The sequence below is a fragment of the Spermophilus citellus genome (genome assembly GCF_964194105.1).
Source record: "Spermophilus citellus genome assembly, chromosome: 8".
NCBI classification, from domain to species: Eukaryota; Metazoa; Chordata; class Mammalia; order Rodentia; family Sciuridae; genus Spermophilus; species Spermophilus citellus.
The window spans coordinates 66,611,243-66,635,268 of record NC_138189.1 but is presented as its reverse complement, the minus strand read 5'-3'; the positions used below and the strand labels follow the sequence as shown (position 1 = coordinate 66,635,268).

Here is a 24,026-nt window from a genome sequence, read left to right as displayed (position 1 = left end):
TAAGTTTTTGCAAATTAAGTAATAATTTCTTTATAGCAAATTTTCTGACCTGGAGTACTGAGGAAGTTGACTACTAGAAATGGAGGGTAGAATTCATTAATTTTGTTTTCACTCCTGTATTCATTACTATTCTTTTTCATTTCTCTTTGAACAGGTTGTTCTTTTCAACAGCTTTTGATGAAATACAGGAGCATTCTTTATTACTTGAGCAATCATCATAAGTTAAAAGAATAGGAAAGTTAAATCCCAGATTAATGATAGCCATGTTGTGTTGTATTGTTTACTAGGCAGTGAAATCAGCTGTGCAGACCATCACTGTTGGAGGAGTGAGCACATCACAGTTTAAGACAATTATTCCTCTGGCAACTGCTCCCAATGTCCAGCAGATTCAAGTGCCTGGAAGCAAGTTTCATTATGTCCGACTTGTTACTGCCACAACAGCCAGTAGCTCAACCCAACCAGTTAGTCAGAATCCCAGTACAAACACTCAGCCTCTTCAGCAAGGTTAGTAACCATTTTTTAAAAAAAAAAATAGTAATGGATGCTTTTAACATTATTAAAGAACATTGGTCCTTTTCTTGCTGAAATTCTGATTTGATTGTGGCATTTCAGCTGATAGTTTGAATCAGCAGTGAAATAAAATCATAGTTGTATACAACTGTGGTATTGCATTAAACTAGAAGTTAGTAGCTGGAGGTGTGCTATAATACCAGATAATCATAATTATTTATTTGTGATTGTCTATTTTGATACTGGTCTAAAAACCTACTATTGATGCCATTGGAATAGATTTAGATGGAACCAAATTATTTATTTCAGTTTCTGAGCTATGAAGCCCCTTGATAGTGTTGAAACAGGCAAGGGTATAAATAAGAACTTAATACTGTATTTAATTTTATTTTGAGTGATACTTATTTTTAATCTAGTTAATAAAAAGTGACTAAAATGTTCCATTAATTTGTCTAGTTGTATTTTTTTTCTAGAAGATATTTCTTTGTTTTCCTTCTGTTTTCTTTGTTTGTGTTTAACCCTCCTACACCTGATACCCATACACAGACACATGTGTAACCTTTCTCATGTCTGTCTACTTTAAAAAAAAATTGGTATGAAAGAGGGCTGGGGTTGTAGCTCAATGGTAGAGTGCTTGCCTAGCATGTTTGAGTCACTGGGTTCGATTCTCAGCACCACATATAAATAAGTAAATACAAATAAAGGTCTATTGACAACTAAAAAATATTGTAAAAAAGATTGTTATGAAAGGATTAGAATAGTTAATAGTTGAAGGTCTAAGTTTTTCTTTGGAAGGCTGCTTTTTATTCCAGCAATGTAAAAATGCAACGGATGGCTAATGGATGACTTACTGTTTATTAGAAGTAAATAGGCTGGGGATGTTAGCTCAGTGGTAGAGCACTTGCCTAACATGCAGTAGGTCCTGGGTCCTGGGTTCTCACACCATAAAACAAAGAAGTCAGTAGAAGAATTAAAGATTAGTTGGTTCATCTTTTCATTTATTAAGTGATCAGAAATTTGGAGCTACCTACTGCTGATAGCTAGTTCAACTATAGGAAACTGTACAAGAAAAGAAACTTTCTTTTTCAAATCATTGAAGGGAGAAAATGGAGTAGATATTTTAGTATGTGTTCTACCAAATTAGACATACCAAATTGTACTTTCTAATCCCGTTTTAAGCTGACATTGAAAGAAAATATTTATTGTAGCATTCTTAATGAGAGGAAAAATGAAACTTGCATATTATTGGCTAAGGGAGTCAAGTTTTATATTCTCTCAATACTTTAAACTTAGCAAGGACCAAGAGAAATGCTACAAACCCATCTACTTAGATATCATGCTGATATAAAGAAGTCATTAGATTCTATTGGTTATATATAATGTGTGTGTGTGTTTATATTCATATAGTTTACTGAGAGCCCATTTCCCATGCGGTGCTAACCTTAATTAACTCATAAGAATAAGGCTTTGGTATAAGTGATCCAGGAAGGTGGAGAAATGGGTTGGGCTGTATTTCATAAGTCTGATGTATTTACTGGTACCTTTTTTTTTTTTTTTTTTTGAACTTTATGTCCATCTTTCTGCCCTTCTGCTTTTTTTCTCTTGTCCTTCTGGCAATCCCTATCCTACCCTCTGCTTCCTGGCTTCTTCCTTTTTTGCACTCCACCTTTAGTGTTGCTTCTTTGTTCTCCCCTCTCTCCCTCTGCCTCTTTCCCCTTCCTTTCTTTATACTCCTTCTAACCCACTCACATACACAACCATCCATTCAATTTCCCTAATTTCCACCTTATTTTTCTCTTTTTGTCTTTCTCTCCTGTCCCATAAAAGATTTGGCTGTATAAAATATGTTATTTTACAGAAATGATGACTAGAGATAAACTAAATAGTTGCTGTAGTTCCTCAGATATATTGTATCTTTCTAAGGATATAATTTCCTATAAAGGATTTACTTAAATGCAGAAAGGAATTAAGTTCACCTTGTATACTCCCCTGCCCTCCAGAGCTTTATAAAAACCAATGTTCAGGAACTGGGGTTGTGGCTCAGTGGTGGAGTGCTTGCCTAGCATGTGTGAGGCACTGTGTTCAATTCTCAGCACTACATATAAATAAATAAACAAAATAAAGGCCCATCAACATCTAAAAAAATTTTTTTAAAAAACCCCCAATGTTCAAAGGCTCTGTGTATTAATTACTGACTTGCTGGCAGGCAGCGTAAAAGGACCAGGATAGTACTTAGTTAACCTCTTCAAAATGAAATCTACCATCTTGGCAAAGGAGGAAATCAACTTAAGAAATTAAAAAAACCTCAAACACTTGCTGGTTTGGAAGTTTGGAAGGAAGCTATTCTCAAGGATTGTTTAGAGTTCCTGTTAAAGAACAAACAAACAAAAATACAAAACAGATTATGTCAGCTTTTATGAAATGTACAGTAGTAATTAGTAATGTACACCAAGGTGAGGAGGAGGAGGAGAAACATGAACTATTGACTTAATTATATAATATCCCTTTCCCTAGCTGTTTTATAGTGTTTCTGTTTTCTGATCACTTTAGTTATATAATAGTCCTTATTCCTCAGGTTTCCGTTAAAACTCAGTGTGCAGATACCGACCTATATTATTTCAAGTACTTAAGTTTCCTAGGGGTGTGTGTGCCTGCTCGTGTGTATATGTACGTTTTCATGAATGTATATGAGGAGGAGGCAGGGACAGTCCCCTATTTGATATGACAGGTCGGTCTGCATTATTTCTCTCGACCACCAGGAAGTTCCCACATTCTTCCAGTTGTTGTTATCTGTGTCTGCACAGAACAGTAACCGTCATCTTCAAGTATCAAGTAGTGGAGGGCCTCTATTCTCCTGTGTCCCACGCACGCATTTTAGTGTTGCCGAGAACAATCTGTAGTGGTTATTATAACTTTACTAACACTTCAATAACCTGAGGAGAATCAAACCAGAACAGAAACATCTTTAAATTAGATATCAGATGTCACTGTTCCTTTATTTCATAGTCATACACCCTTTGTATAACAACTTTATTGAGATGCAGTTTTCATCAACACCATAAAATTCACTCTTTTATAGCATACAATGCTGGTTTTTAGTGTATTCAAAGTTATTCAACCATCACTGCTAATCAGACCTGGAGATCTCCCACTCTTCCTGCATCTCCCTAGTTTGTCACCTTGCTGCAACAGCCTGCTCTCTTAGATCAGATGTCTTTAAAGTTTTCTTCCAGGACTCTCTTGACTTGTCTTTAGCCTTCCAGTCTCCTTCAAAAGTATGAAAACCTCTTACTATCATTATAGTCTCTATATCCAAAGAAATTTTTGGGTAGAGTTTTTTAGTTATTGTTCAGAGCAGTTTAGATCCCATTATTCCAACTTTTCTCAGTGCGGACTCCAGGCCTTATTTTAACATATATTAAACCCAAATAAATGTCCTTTCTATCTTCTTAAATCCCTCTTTCAGACTGTTAAAATGGCAATTGGCAGTTTTAAAAATTCTTTTGGTCCTGGACTAACCTTTTTGATCTCCCGCCAATCTTTCTCCTGAATGTCATCACATTATTTCTCCATGTCTGGTTTTGCTTTCTTCAAATCAGCTCATCCTCAAGTTTTCAGTTTTAAATACCCATCATTTTCCTAGGTTTTTTTTTTTTTTTTGAAAACTCTGCCATAACTTACTTTTTCTTTCACTCTACCTTCAATTCCTACAACGCGGTGGTTGGTTAGTCATGTTTCTTTCACTTCCACCAGGTCCCTTAAAACTGTTTTTCCCTTTTCTTCCCAGGGCTGTCACCCCAGACCCTCTATTTTTACACTCTTCTGCCTGGTCTTGTTTATTACAACTTGATTATGTTTTACACTCTTGCTGTCATATACAGTTTCTTTTTGTGAATAATTTTTCTGCACTTCAGAATGTCCAGAAACTTATCATTGCCTACTGAATTAAAAATACAGATCTCTACCTTAACATTTAAGGTCCTCAATGTCTCCCTTTTTGTATGTGTTTGTTTACTTTAACCCTAGAGTCTAGACAAACTGGTCTGTTTACTTTAACCCTAGAGTCTAGACAAACTGGTCTCCCTTTTTGTATGTGTTTGTTTACTTTAACCCTAGAGTCTAGACAAACTGGTCTGTTTGTCAACATGTTGTCAGTATGCTTTGCAGCTTCCCAGGACCAAAGCTCTACTATTCCTTCTTGAGCCTGCATGGAATACCTGTGTGCTCTTTTTGCCACCTGCCCATTGATCAGTGCCAATCTCATATCCTCTGTGTATTCTTGCTTGCCATATTCCCATTCTCTATTTTCTCTTCTATGAAATTCCACAGAAGTTTATCATATTCTTTAATAGTATTTATTTTATTTGAGTATTTACCTGATCTATTTTACTAGAATGTGAAGTCCTTGAATGCAGGTGTCTAATACTTTAGTTTCCCTGGAATACTGGCCATGATGCCATTTATATGGTAATAATGGTTACAGTAATAACTATGACAACATTTATTGAATACTTATTATTTGTTAGGCACTATTTTGATCAATTTTCATGAATTGATATAGTTCATCCTTTACTGTTGAAGGTAGATACTCCCATATTTCAGTTAAGGAACAGGCAAAGAGAATTAAAGTCATGAGTAGCAGAACAGGGATTTGAATCCTCTGGTTCTTATGACTTTGGAACCCACATTTTTAACATTTATGCCATGCTGCCTTTTAGTATCTATTCTGTAAATATTGAATTCTACCAGATATTTTCTCTGGTTTGAATAGAAACACAGCAATTAGAAATAGGAGAACAGTGTCGTTACCCAAGCTCATCAATGATGGTTCTTTTATTTATGAAACATTTCATTTGACTGGATTTAATACTGAATGTTTAAGTCTTCTGAATACAGATTGAAATATTTTTAATATAATGTCTACAAATAGGTGAATAGCCTATAGTCACTTTTAATAAAAATTCTCAGGTAGATGGGGTAAGCAATTTGAAAGGTAACTATCCTGATTAAATTGCTTAAAATAGGAAGCAAATGGAATTTTTCATGACTTGAAAAATAACTTGGGGGAGTGCTAAGTATTCTCAAGAGTTTTGAGTGTCGTTTTCTGTAAATAAATTATTCATATTTTCCTTCTTCTTTTAAAAAGCAAAGCCAGTGGTTGTTAATACAACCCCAGTGCGGATGTCAGTTCCATTTGTCCAAGCTCAGGCTGTCAAACAAGTAAGTTATCACTTCTTATCTTGGTTTCTCTCAAATGATAATTTATTTTTTAAATTCAAAGTTGAGATTTAAGTATAAGATACTGAATTGCGAAGCTTAAAATTTATTTTTGTGATAAAATTTGTGATAAACTGATTACAAAATGTCTTTTTTTTAGGTTGTCCCCAAACCCATCAATCCAACTTCACAAATAGTAACTACTAGCCAACCACAGCAACGGCTTATCATGCCTGCCACCCCACTGCCACAGATCCAGCCTAACCTCACTAACCTGCCACCAGGTACTGTCCTGGCACCAGCTCCAGGAACAGGGAATGTGGGTTATGCAGTGCTTCCAGCTCAGTACGTTACTCAGGTAGGTGGGAAAAAATGAAGTCATTGTATTTCATAGACCTCAAAATGATAATTGTGTTTAAGATGCCTACCACTATGACATTCTGAAACTACTCAAAAACAGTATTAAAGTGACTTTTTCTAAAATCTCAAACTGTTAAAACATCTGAGTATTTTTCCTCTGTATTTTCAGCATTTAGAAATATATACACAAGGCTGGGCATGGTGGTGCATGCCTATAATCACAGCTGCTCAGGATGCTGAGGCAGCCTCAGCATTGGCAAGGTACTAAGCAACTCTGAGACCGTGTCTCTAAATAAAACACAAAATAGGGCTGGGGATGTGCTTAGTGGTCAAGTGACCCTGAGTTCAATCTCCAATATCCTCCCCGCACCCCCCCCCCCCAAAAAAAAAATAGAAATATACACAGAAGTCAGATTTTAAAAGTCAGACAATTTAGATTTGCAAGAGGTCTGGTGAGAGTTCAAGACTGGAGATTTGAGAAAAGTTGAACTGAGAGTCAGCTGAGTCCAAATGAATTTAGAAAAGATTGTATATAATTAAGTTCTTTCATCATACACAAATATGATGACACTGACTTTTGCAGTTTATTTTCCAAGTACGATACATTTCTAGGTGACATATCTTTAGTTGTCTGTCCACCATCATCTGGTCATTATCTTGTCATTATTAGGATTGAAGCCATGTATTATTCTGTTGGCTGACTTGGGTTGGGAGTGATGCTTCCATGAAGCAGATAGAAAATTCCCTTTGTCATTTGAGGATCAAGTTAACTAGCACCATGTTCTAAACTATTGAATCAATCAACTCTGATTATAATAGAGGAAATAGAAACCTACAAGTGTACTTTATATGAAATGTATTTTGGAGTAGGTTATGTGACCACTGATTTAAAAAAAATGTTCAGAATTTTTATTATTAACATTTCTTATATTTAGAAATCAGTATAAAACAGAGGGCTGGGTGCAGTGGTACACAACTATATTCTCGGCTTCCCTACTTTGGAAATTGAGGCAGGAGAGTTCCAAATTTGGGGACAGTCTGGACAACTTAGTGAGTCCACATCTCAAAAATAAAGTGAAAAGGGCTGGAGATGTAGCTTAGCAGGAAAGCACTTGCCCAATATGTATGATGCCCCAGGCTTTATCCCCAGTACCACAAAATAAGAAAAAAGAAATAGGTATAAAATAGAAACTCAGTTATGCATGTAACTTCTCATTTTCTATGATTTGTAATAAAGGCACATTACATTTTTTCTGGCCAATATGTGTTATTTTATTACTTTCAGCTTATTCATTTAGAATTTCCATAATTCTGACATAATAAAATAATTAATTATTTAGTACTGCAAAACGTTCATGTTATTTGTGCTCCTAGTGATAGCTTTTTATATGAAATTCTCCATTATGTTTTTTCTATTTTGGTAGGTGAATTTATGTTTCTTGGTAATCATTGTACCTGAGAGTATTATTCATTTTTGCAAATATGATCTAAATTTCCCTTTCTTTACATGTAGCTACAGCAGTCTTCATATGTGTCTATAGCAAGCAACTCTAATTTTACTGGAACATCTGGTATCCAGACCCAGGCAAGACTCCCATTCAATGGGTGAGTATTTTGAAAATATGTAAGTTGTTGGATCAATTTAAATGCAACATATATTTAAATGCAACTATATTTATTCCAAAATACATCCCATATGATTTTTCCTCTTAAAGCCATGTGAGTACTTTAGAGAAAAGTACTTTCTATTTTGAAATACTTAAAATAGACAAGTTATAGAAATAGTCAAAAGAACTGACAAATTCCCTTATTCAGATTCATCAATTTTGCCACATTTTATTCTCTCATTCTGAATGACTTAAAATGATGTTAACTATTTAAAAAATTATGTTAGGTTCTTGTTTTTTGTTATTTTTTGTTTGATAATCTGTTGATTACTACTTTTGCAATCAGTTTAGAAGCAGTATTTAGTTAATGATAGGGAACCAGTTCATATCCACCTTCCCATTCCTCTTCTACACACCCCTTTCTCCTCATTACCTTTTATAATTGAATTCCAAGAGTTCTGAACTGTTTTCAACCATTTTTGTTTTTTAATTTTTTTTTTTTTTCCTTTTTGTGGTATTCAGGATTGAACCTAAGGGCTTTGCACATGTGAGGCAAGTGCTCTACCACTGAGCTACATGCCCTGTTTTCCACTTATGCTGTCCCAGAAGATAGAATATTTTGGGGGCGTTCTTTAACAGGTATTGATAACTTTTTTAAAAAATATGAAGAAGCCGGGTGCAAGGCACACACCTGTTAATACCCCTGGCTCAGAAGGCTGAGATAGGGGGATCGCAAGTTCAAAGCCAGCCTCAGCAAAAAGTGATGCACTAAGCAATTCAGTGAGACTCTGTCTCTAAATAAAGTGCAAAATAGGGCTGGGGATGTTGCTCAGTGGTTGAGTGCCCCCAAGTTTAATCCCTGGTACCGCCTGCCCCCCCCCCCCCCAAAATCCAACCCATATATAGAGAAGAACATAGCCAACTTTTAATAGAGATGGATATAGCTGTTAAAATTTTATGTTAAAAGGGTTTTTATAGCTTGGATAATTTTCTAATGTATGTAGTTATCTTTAATTGATTAAAATGTATACCTTTTTTTAAATATATCTGCATAGCATAATTCCCTCAGAATCTGCCAGTCGGCCAAGAAAACCCTGCAACTGTACAAAATCGCTGTGTTTGAAATTGTAAGTGTTTTTACTGTTGTTTGCTTACTTGATAAAACTAGAAATGCTCTTAAAATTAAATGGAGATTATTAAAAATTCTTAACAGGCCAATTACATACAAGAAAGTAAACACAAAAGTGAATGAGCACATACAGCAGCATAAAGGAATTCTTTCGTTGATTGATTAGGAAATACTTTTAGAGTCTTTGCTATATACAAGTCATTGGGGCTAGGAACACAACTGCATACAGTTTATGTCCGTATTAATAAGTTTGATATTTATGACTTTTGTATTTGGTCTCTTGAGTGAGGTGATTATTTTAAAAATCTGAGTTTTTAAAAATTGTTGGATGAGGGGCTGGGTTTGTGGCTCAGTGGTAGAGTGCTTGCCTCACATGTGTGAGGCACTGGGTTCAATTCTCAGCACCACATATAAATAAATGAATAAAATAAAGGTCCATCAACACTAAAAAAAAGTTTTTAAAAATTGTTGGATGATTAGTTTATTAGCATTAAATCAAAAGCTTTGACATGAAACAATTCAGTGAAAAAGCATTGGTCTTCTAGAGTGTCTTAGAATCCAAAGAAACATTGCTATAGCTGAGTGAGTTCCAGTAATTGAATGTAGCCAGTATATTTCTTTTCTTTTCTCCTCCCCCAAGATTTTGAAATAACTTATTTGGGGAGCTCATAAAGTCACATCTTTTGTGTTGGCAGCTGTTCTTAGTTGGACTAACAACAACTTAGTTGGACTAGGAGTTGGTGACTTAAATGTTGAGCCTCAGTTATGGCTGAAATCCAAATGTGTGGTTAATTCTGTAAGTAGGAAGCTCTGAGTACATTTTTAAAAGGCTTTCCTACATACATAATGCATTTGACAATTTTATTTAATAATGACTTTTTATTTTATACTGATTTTTACCTTCCAGGTACTGTGACTGCTTTGCAAATGGCGAATTTTGCAACAATTGCAATTGTACTAATTGTTACAACAATTTGGAACATGAAAATGAAAGGCAAAAAGCAATAAAGGTGATTGTTTTTTATTTCATTTAACTGATAAAAATCTCCAGTATTACCCATTTTTAAAGAACTCAATTGTCTTACAAAAAAAATTAATTTCCTTTGCAGTATTTAAATTTAATCTAATGTGATTTAACTTTAATTTTGATATTTGATCTGTTTTGATAGGCATGCCTTGACAGAAATCCAGAAGCTTTTAAGCCTAAGATAGGGAAAGGAAAGGAGGGAGAATCAGATCGTCGTCACAGCAAAGGATGTAATTGCAAACGATCAGGATGTCTTAAAAACTACTGTGAATGCTATGAGGTGAGATGCTTGTTGGGGAAAGTAATCTGTCTTTTGAAAAGTTTTAGAAAGGACATACTATAAAAATTTACTTTAATGTCAGAAAATCACCTTACCATTATAATTCAAAAGTATGCACAGTTAGTCCAAGGGCCTTGTTTGAGGAAGACCCTTGGGCTTATCATTACATATTGGGGTCTCAGCTGATTTACTGTTTCATAACTTCTTGATTATTATACCTGAAAGTATGCAAATTAGAGCACCAGTATATTGATTTTTCAATACAGATAATAATATCAAAGTGCTTCAGAAGATAGGGCAGTGGTTCTCAACTGAGGGACAGTACTACTTACCTCCACAGGCTTTTTGGAAATATGTGAATACAAAATAGCCTATCTTCCAGAATGAAATCCTGAAATAAAGGATTATCTTGACCAGAAAAGCCAGCAGTGCCCCTCAGAAAACATTGCTCTGTGGAAAACTAAATTATATTGAGAAGTTTGGCCGGGTGTGGTGGCACACACCTGTAATCGCAGCAGCTTGGGAAGCTGAGGCAGGAGGATTACAAGTTCAAAGTCAGCCTCAACAACTTGGCAAGGCCCTAAGCACCTCAGTGAGAACTTGTCTCAAAACAAAATATAAAAAGGACTAGGGATGTGGCTCAGTGATTAAGTTCAATCCTTGGTACCAAAAAAAAAAAAAAAAAAAAATTTAGTTGGCTTTATAAACATTCATATACGAAGGGAGGAATATGGACATTACTGGATAAGGTTCAGTTTACTGTTAGGTGCCTGGGTCCATTTTCACTGTTTCATTGTCACACCCAATTGGCTATTTGTATTTATGACTCAGCCATCTTCTCTGGAGGATGTAGTTTCTGTTCTGCTTTGATAGATGCAGTGTAACGCCTCCCCTTCTTGCTTTAGACAAAATACTATAGAACTTATTATTTAAAAAATTTAAACATAACAATCTAGTTTTGCCTGAGATTAACCCTTGGTTACCATAATGTCTCCTGATGTGCTTGAAACTCTCTACTGACAGTCTATTGGATTAGTTATTCCTACAGTTGGCTTTCTTCTTTTATTATTTTCATTCTTTCAAATGCCATTCTCAGAGGGAGAATTTTTTCAATGCTTTGGCAGAAAGCCTAGCCTTGTACCACCATCAATGGTTATACTCAGCATTGGTAAGGTATGTTCTGCAATTCAGCGCCCTCTCTCATACAAAATGTGTCGTATGCAAGATATTGTATATAGTATTCTCTGTGTAATGAATTCTTCCTGAACTTATTATGTAGAAGGTCTAATTTCTCTCAAGAAATAAATTAAAGTTGGGTGTGGTGGTGAATGCATATAGTTCCAGTAACTTGGGAGGCTGAGTAAAGTTAAAGGCCAGTCTGGGCGGCTTAACAAGTCCCTGTTTGAAACAAAAAATGGGTTGTTGGGGATATAGCTCAGTGGCCTCTCTGTTCAATCTTCAGTACCACCACCACAAAAGGAAAAAAAAAAAAAAAGAGATAGTAAACATCTTGTTAATTCTGAATCAATATATATAAAAATTGTACAAAGTCAAGATCAATTTTAAAAGTTTCTTAAATAAAATCTTACAAACAAGCCAGTTTTTCATTCAGTATAGGATATATTGACCCTTCATTCTATTTGAATGCCTGGTAAAAATAGTCTCTGTTTATAAATACATAATACTAAATTTGTCATTAACATAAAAAATAAATAGATTTCTCTTTTTTGAGGAAACTATCAAACCAAGTCCACAAAAAGAGAGAAGATGGAAAATTTTATAAACTGGTTCCGAAAGGCAAAGCTTTTCATGTATTTGACATTGAATTATTAATACATGCTGGGCATAATGAAATTGGAACATGCATAAACAATTTAGTTGAATTTGTTAAGAAATATGAATTAATAGAAGTAGAAAAGGTAGTAGGATGGTTGAAAATTATTAGCAGAGAGAAACCTGCCCTGCCTACTCTAATGAAACTGTGTCAAAACAGACATAACATGTTAACAACTGATTTGTCATTCCCAAAGTCATTTATCAAAAGATGGAAAAATTTGAAATATACTAAACTAAAAATAGCAGTGGCTAATTGACTCACTATGAATAGTGATGTTGAGTAGCAGTTTGTACCGTCAGAATTTTGTCTGAAGTTTTGTTACGTTGACAAATTAATTTTCAGTTTAGTTGGCTTTTTGGTCCAGTTGATTTCCAAGTGGACAATACATACATAATCCTTTCACATGCCTTCAGGCCTAGTTGATTGTATGAGTTGGCTGTCCATTGTTATTTAAATGATTGTGTCTTTTCTTGTAACCTGCTCACTGTGCTATGGTTGTTGGGGAAGGTAAATTAGCAAAGTCTAGAGGATTCCTTGTCATTGTCATTTTTCTTTCCTGAGCACCTTTGGTTTTAGTAAAACATAATCCCAGCTGGGGTTGTGGCTCAGTGGTAGAGCGATTTCCGAGCATCTGTGAGGCACTGGGTTTGATTCTTAGCACCACATTTAAATAAATTAATAAATAAGGTAAAAGTCCATCAGCAATTTAACGAATAAAAAAAAAAAAAAGAATCCAAGTTACCATCATTGATAATTCTCTGCTCCAGGGCCAGGAATTTTCTTTCTTCATCATTAGATGCATATTAAGTGTTGCTTTAGTTGGAGTCCCAAATAAACCTGTTAATTGGGAGTAACCCAGTGAAGCCACACATATATCCATTGTTCCTTTATTTATTGGTGTATTGGAAGAAAGGAGTACAGTAAATGTGTTTAAAATCTGGTCCATTTACCTTGCTAAGTGCTATAGAGAGAGGATAGGTTTATTTATTTAAATTGATACAGGTTCACTGAAGAAAATGAGACTAAAAAAAGATATTCAAATTTTTTAGGAGTCAGGGAAATGTAAATAACAATGTGATTTCACTTTGTTATCCCCAATCAGATTGGAAAATACTAAAAAATAAAAAGAGTTGGAACATCCATTATTGGAGGAAATGTAGGACAACCTTAATTGCTGATGAGATGTGAAGAGGTGTTAGTTACAGCTGGAAAAAGCAATCTGATTATATCTCTTAAAATTAATATACATATATCCTAATCCCAGCAGCTCAGGAGGATCTTGAGTTCAGAGCCAGCCTCAGCAAAGTCAGTGAGACCCTGTCTCTAAATAAAATACAAAATAGGGCTAGGGATGTGATGTGGCTCAGTGATCGAATGCCCCTGAGTTCAATCCCTGGTATCAAACAAACAAACAATAGGAACTTATTATATTCTTCGACCAGTGAGCACCATTATAAAGATCTGGCTCAGAGAAATAAAAGCATAATTTTATTACCCATCCCCCATCTTTGTATGCATTGTTTGTATTACCAATGAACTGGAAACAAAACAAATTCTCATTGATAGGGGAATATATTCCCTAATAAAACATGACATATCTTACCAGGGATTAATACCCAGCCATTAAACAGAATGAATTCTAGCTCTGCCAAATGACTGGAAGAGGATAGTATTTTATGAAGTGTTGGAGTATAAGGAAAACAAGATGCAGAAAAGTAGGTATATGATTTTGTAAAACAAACTAAAAAGAGAATTCTGTATACCTTGAGTTGGTATATACATAGATCTAGGTTCTCATATAAATATATATTTTTACATGGATGTTCACACTAGATTATGAATTTATAGAATTTTGAAGCGTTCTAGGAATCTGAAGAGGAAAGAGAATTCAGTAAGGGACATATAAAAAACAGCATGTATGGCCAGGTGTGGTGGAGTTCACCTATAATCCCAGCTACTTGGGAAGCTGAGGGAGGAGGATCACAAGTTAGTTCAAGGCCAGCCTGGGCAAATTGAAGAGACCCTGTCTCAGAAAACAAAAAATAAAATGGGCCGAGATATAGCTTAGTGGTAGAGTGTGTGCACAAGCTTGGGGTTCAATCTCCAGGACTGCAAAAACAAAAATAACAAATGGTGATTTGATTGAGGTGGTTTAATTCTGAAGGACCATCTTTTTTTTTTTTTTTTTTTTTTTTTGTAATATTTATTTTTTAGCTGTGGTTGGACACAATGTCTTTATTTTATTTATTTATTTTTATATGGTGTCGAGGATCGACCCCAGGGCCTCACGCGTGCTAGGCGAGTGTTCTGCTGCTGAGCCACAACCCCAGCCCCCTGAATGACCCTTTTTAATATTTTAATGTGTCATTCATAGTCCTTATGAAGAACATGGGCTATTCATGCCAGGAGGAAAATCTATATTCATAGTAGGGGGAAAATGGACATGAAAGGATTTGAACATCAACATTGTTTGGCCATTTTCAGACTTTAGACTACCTGACCTAGCCACCTGCATACTCAGCCCATTTAGTCATTGACAGAAATAGATGCTTCCATCTAATCTTATGTCAGTTGATTAGGTAATGTTATTATTTGGTAATCTGATTGTGGAATCTACTTATAGTAATGTTTTTTGGTTTTGATTTGGAAATTTTTATAAATTTTTTAGGCAAAAATAATGTGTTCCTCAATATGTAAATGTATTGGCTGTAAGAATTTTGAAGAAAGCCCAGAAAGAAAGACATTGATGCATTTGGCAGATGCAGCTGAAGTAAGGGTGCAGCAACAAACAGCAGCAAAGACGAAATTATCCTCTCAGATTTCAGACTTACTTACTAGACCAACACCGGCTTTGAATAGTGGAGGAGGAAAGTAAGTCAATATTTTTATCTCTTTTTATATTGTTCATATTCATTTTTAGTAAAGTTTCTCTTGGAGAGAGACAAAAGTTGAGTTTATACTTTTGGTTATTGAAAACCTGATTTTTAAAATTTTCCTTTCTATCTATATTTACTATAAGGAATTTAAGGATAACAGAACAATCTCTTGTCAAATATATTGTACAATTCTAAATGCACAGTAAGCCAGATGAGGGGGCTTAGGCCTATAATTCTAGCAACTCAAGAGGCTGAGGCAGGAGGATATCAAGTTTGAGGCCAACTTGAGCAACTTAGACCCCATCTAAAGTGAAAAATAGCAGGGGGATGGGGATGTAGTTCAGTGGTAGGTAGATAAGTATGTAATTTTTAGAATCTCCTAAGAAAACCGAAAATTTTATACCCCTTTCAGAATGTAATTATTCTATCTCCAGCATTTATCAGGGCCTGATGCCAATACAGTTTGCAGTTTGGACTTGGGTTTATATTTAAAAGCTTATTAGAGAATTTACTTGAGAAATTATTAAGTGGTATAAGCCTTCCAAGTGGGCTTTTATTTAAAATGCTTAAGTTGAAATAAGATCTAATGCTTATACAAGGAAGGCTCCTTTGTACAAAGTAGTTCAGCTTTTAGTTCTCTTACAATTGAAATATAATTCGCAAATGTTTCTTGACTGAATAAAGTGGAATTTAGTAGTTACTGTTATGGTATGGGTCCTTCCTGGTCTTTTAGTAAATCTTTAAATCAGATCTCCATGTGGAGATTAAATATACTGCTACAGTAAAATATTTACAATTCTTTCCACTTGGGAAAATGTTTATGATATGAAGTGAAAACACAAAATTATATATTATAATTAAAACTATTGCTGAGTGCAGTGGTGCATGCCTGTAATCCCAGTGGCTTGGGTGGCTGAGGCAGGAGGACCACAAGTTCACAGTCAGTCTCAGTAACTCAGCAAGGCCCTGTTTCTAAATAAAATATAAAAAGGGGTTGGGGATGTGGCTCAGTGGTAACGTTCCTCTGGGTTCAATCCATGATACCAACAAAACAAAACAAAACAAAACAAAACAAAAAAACTATTGTTACAAAAAATACTATAAAGCTGTACCAGCATGCTAACAAGCCTTTGTCTAATTATTTCCAACCTGGGATTCTTTCTTTCCTTTTACTTCTTGTGTAGTTCCCAAAGACTTTATAATGAGCACTTTTATTATGTTATATTACTAATTGTATAATGTCATTGTAATATTAAGATTTTAAAATTTAAAGTGCTTCTTTGTACATTAAAGATTTTGGTAAAATTGTGTGACAACCTGTCATAGTGGGCTTTAATTTCAGGGCTGGGGATGTGGCTCAGTGGTTGAGTGCTACTGAGTTCAATATCTGGTACCAAGAGATAATAATAATAGAAGGGGGTATGGTAAAGTACTTTATTTTCATTATTGCCTAAAAGATAGTGCTTTCAACTCCCAATATTACTCATTCATTCAGCAAATTCTCATAAAAAATGTCTGTGTCAGGATCTATTCTGGGCACTGGAAAACAGTAGTAAGTAAAACAAAGATTGCACTCATGGAACTTACATAGGTAGAATTACATCTTTTAGTTAACCAAATAACCTTGTCAAAGTAATCACATATTTTACCTTAAATGTTGTATTTCCCGAACAGTATTTTAAAGCACTTTAGGATGTGTTTGTGCTTGTTGTAGAACCTGGAATTGTCAAAGAGTCAATACAAAAGGATGTTACTTTTGTAATTCAACCCCATCATCATCTCTCTCTTTCTCTCTCAAAAATCATTTCAGGTTGCCATTTACATTTGTAACTAAGGAAGTAGCTGAAGCCACATGTAATTGCCTTCTCGCCCAGGCAGAGCAAGCAGACAAGAAGGGAAAATCAAAGGCAGCAGCAGAGCGGATGATTCTTGAGGAATTCGGACGATGTTTGATGAGCGTCATCAACTCTGCAGGAAAAGCAAAAAGTGACCCTTGTGCCATGAATTGCTAACTCTTGCACAAGACTGATAAATGAAACTGTACAGAAATTTTAAGGATGCTTGACTGTCTGGAAGATAGTTTAACAATTACTGTATTTGAATTCAGTCCTTGTTTTAAGAGACCTGAAATTATAATATTGAGAGAAGAAATTTTAAATGAGGAAATTAGTACATTTTAAATCTTAGTTAATTCTATGCCCCTTCTAAATAGAATTTTTCTTTTAAAATTTTTTCTTTATTGTATTATATAGATTTTTAATTTACTTGGGTTTCTTAAGAATTAGATGTTCTATCCTTCTGATTCTATTGGCAAAGAACATTTATAAATTACTATGATATAATTTATAATGTATGGCGTTGTATGACTTTGTTCAGTAGAAAAAACCAAAGCAGCATTGGTATTGCCCAGTCATTCTTTGGTTCTAGATTTAGAATAAACATAGACAGAATGTCTACATAAACAAATTATGGAACATATTTGGATGACATCTTATGTTTAGAAAAGTGCTATCTTTTTAAGAAAAATTAGCTTTTTTAGGGTGAATTCTGGGATATGCTATTGTCACTTTGGTAACTTAGAAGGGGAAGCAATCCCCAGGCACACTTTTAAAATTAAAAGTTATATTTTCAAAAAAACAGAACAAAAGAAAACAAAATATTAAGGGACAGTAAGTGATTTTCAAAGGATGGGCAGTTTTTCTATAATGAGGAATGGCTAACATGCTGAAGGATGTCTCCATTGTCTTTCAGAGGTGGTATGTGTTTGAAATAATAAATTGTTGAAGTGATTGCTGGGTATTGTTAAAATGAGGTATGTGTGAATAGAAGTAAACATTATGTAGGGTTAATGTAGATCCTCTCATAACTATCAAGTATAAAATTTGGCTTGAATGGAGAAATAAGGAATAAAGAAGCTGTAAGAGTGAATTTAGGGAAAGACTTTTCATCTCTACAGTTTTCTTTGTAGACTTTTGAACAGAAAAGTTTCAAACCAATACACGACTCTTAATTGATTTACTCAAATGGGCTGCCTAACAAAGCATTCAAAATTATAGTGGGATTTGTTTTTATATGGGATGTTTAATATGCCATTATTTTTAGCCAGTGATTTGGTAAGCTGAAGGTACGTGTGTTTTCAGATAATTGTTGAAATTACCTAAATCATTTTCAGTAATTTAAAAACTCTATGAATTTAAGAGCCTTTTAATAGGACTCCTGATTTTATGACAAAACAACAACAACAAAAAACCATGTTGGAATTCAGGCGTTTTGTTAGGTACTTTAATCCTCAGTAATTATTAGTATATGATCATTACATTTCCTACAAGGACTCATAGTTGTATGTATTAAGTGTGTATATATGTTCATATGAACATGCAAGATATAGGCAACAGAAATTAAGTAATCCAGAAGAGGATTCCGTTATTCATTAAAGTATCCTTCTTTTGAAATTTGGATTTATAAAATTATAGTGCAGTAACTTTAAATGTAGATAGTGCAAACATTCTTAGCACCTCAATCTAGTATGTCTAATTAAATTTGTATAAATGTAAATTAGTGTAAGAGGATAAAATAATATCTAATGAAGTTATTTTTCAAAAGATTGCAATAAGTTTTTGGTCTGAACCTAAACTTTGTTCATTTTGTATATATTCTGTGTTAATTCTAATTGCACCATTGTGATGTGTATTTATATACAGTGTGCAGAAAATGTTTGTGAAATTTTGATTACAATTGTAGATTATGTATGATGGCATTGCTTAAGAATGTCTTGCTTGTAAAAATTTGAAGGTGCAATCAAATGCTACTAGTTTTTGATTTTCAAGAAGCTATCTAAAGAAATAAGCCTTTTTCTTCCTGTGTAGTACTTACTAAACAACTTTTTGTATTTAGGCATTTGCATCAAATTGCTGAACAAGATTAATAGCCACATTAATCCAACAATTTTAAAAGACTATTTGGGGAGGGTTGGGTATATAATTTTCTAGCTCTATTTACATCCCAAAGTAGAAAGATTAAATTTATATTTACTAGAGCTATTCAAATACACTTTTCTATATTGTAAAAACAGGATAGGAAAGTAAATCATACAGAAAAATAAACATTTATACTATTCTGTAAAAAAATAAAGGTTTTGCATTCTTTCTTTAGTTTAATGCCACTATTTAATTGCAAGAAACCTTTTAAATTATCTTTCAAGTAAATTTGACATTACTTCTGAAAACACAAGCAAAAATTATTTTTGCCTAATTATCATTAACATAAATTGCTTTGAAATGAGAATGTGCTTTCTCCCTTTCCCTCTTTCTTCTAAGAGCAGAAATTCCATCTACTCTTTGCGTTTTAATGTATGATGTTATTATGATGATCACTTTTGTTTCCTTATCCCTGAAGAACTAAAAGCAACCTGTAGGTCTCATCTCTCAGAATCTTAATGCTACAAGTAAGTACTAAAACAATGAGAACATACTGGGTGAGGGAGGAGGTGTGTAATGCTTTAGCTTTCCCATTTTTTTCATATTTGATGACTGACATTTTCTCAATCTCATGTAAATAGAAATAGAAAACTTTAGAAAAGTTTTCTATTTTTACTGTTGTAAAACATCATTAAGAAAATTAATGTGTCTTGTAATTGAAGCTTCAAACAGGATCTCTAGTCCTACCTTTGGTTATATTGTATCCCTTACGTATTTTTATATAGAATTCTGGAGTTGCCAATTAAAGCCAGTCACCTGAAGTCTTTAATATTGGGGTTATTTTCTATATTTATTTAAGGCTTTTTTTTCCACTTAAGACTTCTTTAATCCACATTTATTGTAGATCAAATGTGAGCTTTTTAAGAACCAGTATCCATCCCCATCCCCCACAAGGCCTTATACAATACCAAGCAAGTTCCACCACTGAACTATAACCCTAGCCCAATCCAAGTGACATTATAAAATGAAAGCTATAATGGCTTTTTTTGTGTGTCTATGGTGCTGGGGATTGAACCCAGGGCCTTGTGCGTGGGAGACAAGCTCTCTACCAACTGAGCCTTATAATGGTAATTTTTTTTTAATTTAAATATTTTCTTCTCAAAACTAGATTTTGTGAGAGAATTTAAACATTATCAGTTTAAAAAAATATTAGTTTCTACTCAAAGGCAATAAATTATAATATATATTCAAGAAACTGTTTATTGTTAAGATCACAGGGACTTCAATGAAACTAATTTAAGTTGGGAAATATGTCAATATATAAAAATACATCATGACCAAGTAGAACTGACTGTCCCAGAAATAAAAAGTTGATCCAACACTTAAAAACAATGTAATTCACTGAAATCAATATATTTTAAAAAATGAAATACTCATTTCAAATGTAAAAAATGACTGTGCATATAGAAAAACTTAGAATTCATATCTCCCCCCTTCTAAAGCATATAATTCAATCTCAAAAATTCTCCCCCAAAAAGGTGCAGAAGAAAGAAAATTCAATACCCATTTATGATCAAAAATCAAAAAACAACTCTCACAAATCGAGAATAAACCTGATAAAAAAGCATTTACAAAAAAAGCCAAAAGCTGGGCTGGGATTATGGCTCAGTGGTAGAGTGCTCACCTAACACTTGTAAGGCCCTGGATTCGAACCTTAGCACTACATATAAATAAATAAAATACAGGTATTGTGTCCACCTACAACTAAAAAAACAAAAAAGCCAAAAGCTCACAGTAGACATGGTAAAGACAATGAGACTTGGAACAAGGCACTCTTTTTCAATTCAGCAGTAGAGGTCATTGTACAAAGGCATGGGGGGAAAAATGGCCCACAGATCAGAAATGAATGAGACTATATTTGTAGATAATATGATTGCCTATGCAGAAAAAGCAAAGAATTTAAGGAAAGCTACTAGGACTACCAAGTGAGGTTAGCAAGATCAATATGTAAAAGTCAACTATACTTGTACACAGCAGCAATAAACATTTAGAAACTGAAATTTTAAATTACCATTTATACCAGCAGCAAAAATGCATGAAATCCTCCTCCTCCCAAAATATATAAAGTCTGTATAGTGAAAAATACAAATTACTGATAAGAATCAAAGAAAAAAGATAACACGATGCCCTTTTTTAGGATTTAAAGATTCAGTGTGCCAGCTTTCCCCAAAATGATCTACAGATTCAACAGAACTCTGTGACAAAATTCTGGTTAATATCCCTGCAGGGATTTCTGTAAAAATTGACAACCTCATTATACAATCTACATGGAAAAGGACAACTAGAATAGCTAAAGCATTTTTGAAAACAGAACAAAGATGGAGGACTTCCACCTGATTTCAAAAACATAAGGGGGAATGCCGTTGTACCTCCATGGTAGAGCTCTTACCTAGCATGTTCGAAGCACTTGGTTCAATCTCCAGCACCACATAAAAGTAAATAAAGGTATTGTGTCCACCTACAACTACAAAACTGAAAAAAAAAAAAAGACTAGAATAAAAATACTCTGGTCTTGGTGAAATGATAGACCCATAGGTGAAAATCAGTGAAAAAATATTGAGTACAAAAACAACCATATACATATATAAATATATAGTAAATTTTTTGAGAGGGATACAAAGGTTATTCAACAGAGAAAGGATAGGACAATCTTTTAAACAAATAGTGTTGGGATATCTATATGTCAAAATACCAATCTACCTGCTGGGCATGGTGGCAAATACCTATAATTTCAGCTGTTCACAACACTGAGGCAAGAAGAACACAAGTTTGAGGCCAGCCTGAGCAACTTAGCAAGACTGTCTCAGACTAAAAAGGGTTAGGGATGTGGCTCAGTGGTAGAGCCACCTGGCTAGCATGTCTGAGGTTCTGGATTCAAAATTAAAACATGAACCTTAACTCATATACCAAAGTTAACTTAAAATGGATTGTGACTTAAATGTAAAACATAAACTACTAAATATCTAAGAAAATCCTGATACTTTGGCTTAGGCAAAGATTTTCTTGAATATTAAAAAGTATAATCCCTAAAAGAAAATTGGAAATATTAGACTTATGAAAATTTATTTACTCTTCAAAAGATATTATGAAAATTTAAATAGTCACAAACTGTGAAAAATATTTGCAAAACACATCTGACAGGGCAACAAACAAATATCTAGAATATATAACATCGAGAAAGCAACCAACTTTCTCCAAAATATGGGCCTAAGAATTGAACCGACATTTTACCTAAGGAGATAAATGAAAAACAAGAGAGATGAAAATGTACTCCACATCATTAGCCATTAGGATAATGCAAATAAAAAAAAGATCACTACACACCTTAGCTATTTCAAACAGAAAACAAAACCCGACATTACCAAGTGCTGAGGAGGAGGTAGAGCAATTGGAATTTTTGTACTTTGGAGTCGGAATGCCAAACGGTACACTTTCAAAAGTTTTGGCAGTTTGTTATAAGGTTAAACATACACTTACTGTATGACCCATTGTATGGATATAGCATATTTTTATTTACCCACTTAGCAGTCACCAGACTTTTAGGAATTTTTTTTTCCCTTTGGGCTATTATGTTATGAAGTTTGTGTACAAATTTTTGTGTGGTCATGTTTTAATTTCTCTTGCTAATATGCCTAAGAGCACCACTGGTTATAGTTAACCCTGTTAAACTGTTTTAGGAGCTGCCAGGCTGTTTTTCTAAGCATATGTACTAGCTGTATTATTTAGCATTCTCACCAACAGTGAATGAAGGTTACAATTTCCCCATTCTTGCCAGCACTTGCTATGTTTATTATGGCCATCCTGATTGGTCAGAAGAGACATTTTTACAGTGATTTGATTTGCATTTCTTAGATGGCTCATGATGCCAAACATAGTCATTTGGGGCTGTTTGACTATCTCCTATGGTAATGTCTACTTATTCTTTACCCATTTTTAAAATTTTGGTTATTGAGTTATGAGTTATTAGTGTATTCTAGACTCAAATCCTATATGAGAAATGGTTTCCAAAATTTCTTTTCATTCGTAGTCTTTAAAATTTTTTAAAAACATTTATTTCTTTAGTTTTTAGGTGGACATAGTATCTTTATTTCACATTTATGTGGTGCTGAGAACCGAACCCAGTGCCTCACGTATGCTAGGCGAGTGCGCTATCACTTGAGCCACATCCCCAGCCCCAGTCTTTCACATTTTTTTTTTAAGCTTTCAGCGGACACAACATTTTTGTTTGTATGTGGTGCTGAGGATCGAACCCGGGCCACACGCATGCCAGGTGAGCAAGCTACCGCTTGAGCCACATCCCCAGCCCTCTTTCACATTTTAAAAAAAATATTTTAGTTGTAGATGGATACAATATTTATTTATTTTTATGTGGTGCTGAGGATTAAATCCCAGTACTCCACATATGCGAGGCAAGTGCTATACCACTGAGCAACAGTCTTACATTTTTGATATCTCCTTGAAACATGTAAACATGTTTTTAATTTTGATGAAGTCCAATTTCTATTGTTTCTTTTCTTTTTTTTTTTTTTGGTGTCTTAGCTAAAATACAAACGCCTAATCCAGTTCTATTTTCTTCTAAGTTTTATTTATTTATTTTTGGTGATGCTGGGGATTGAACCCAGGGTTTTGTGCATGTGAGGCAAGCACTCTACCAACTGAGCTAAATCCCCAGCCCCTTCTTCTAAGTTTTATAGCTTTACCTCTGACATTTAATTCTTTGATTCATTTTGAATTGATTCTTTTGCATGTGGATATCCAGTTATCCCAACTCTGTTGGAAAGTAGGATGGATAAATTTTTTTTAAGAAAATGTTTTTCTCTGAAGGAAAAAAAGGTGCAGAGTAGAAATTATAACTAATACCTTAATCAAATATGAATATTTTGCTGCAAAGCATGCTATATCAGGTAAAAGGGATATAAAGCAAGTAAATAAGCTAAAAGTAGTAATGGAAATATTCTCTCTCTCCTTCAACATTTGCCCAATTTATCCAGCACTGAAAGGAATAACACGAAACACTTAATTTCTTTAAATACAGAATATATTAGTACATTAGTCAAATGTAACAACAAGGAGTAACAGACACTATAGATGTGAACCTTGCTTTAAATAAAGTTCAGGTACAAAACTTGATTTATATAAGCAATAAATAAATGGTGATTTTCAAACAAAAAACCCATAAGACTGAAACTTCTAGTAATAGATTCTT

The 24,026-nt window shown here is 34.1% G+C and overlaps 1 protein-coding gene across 13 annotated transcripts in view; it reads left to right on the top strand.

Annotated features, from left to right (window-relative positions):
- Nucleotides 1–19,689, top strand: part of LIN54 (lin-54 DREAM MuvB core complex component) — an 83,361-nt gene extending 63,672 nt beyond the window's left edge. For 5 of the 13 annotated variants that reach the window (XM_081304919.1, XM_081304911.1, XM_081304920.1 and 2 more), the window contains 9 exons: nucleotides 288–504; nucleotides 5,657–5,730; nucleotides 5,888–6,085; nucleotides 7,601–7,692; nucleotides 8,750–8,821; nucleotides 9,731–9,833; nucleotides 9,993–10,130; nucleotides 14,636–14,838; nucleotides 16,654–19,684. In XM_081304919.1, coding sequence (XP_081161045.1) covers nucleotides 288–504; nucleotides 5,657–5,730; nucleotides 5,888–6,085; nucleotides 7,601–7,692; nucleotides 8,750–8,821; nucleotides 9,731–9,833; nucleotides 9,993–10,130; nucleotides 14,636–14,838; nucleotides 16,654–16,855 — 1,299 coding nt within the window. In that variant the 3' untranslated portion in view covers nucleotides 16,856–19,684. Of the gene's footprint in view, nucleotides 1–287; nucleotides 505–5,656; nucleotides 5,731–5,887; nucleotides 6,086–7,600; nucleotides 7,693–8,749; nucleotides 8,822–9,730; nucleotides 9,834–9,992; nucleotides 10,131–14,635; nucleotides 14,839–16,653 lie in introns of all 13 variants that reach the window. The other 8 variants (XM_081304916.1, XM_081304914.1, XM_081304915.1 and 5 more) reach the window with 5 other exon arrangements.
- Nucleotides 19,690–24,026: the final 4,337 nt, after the last annotated feature.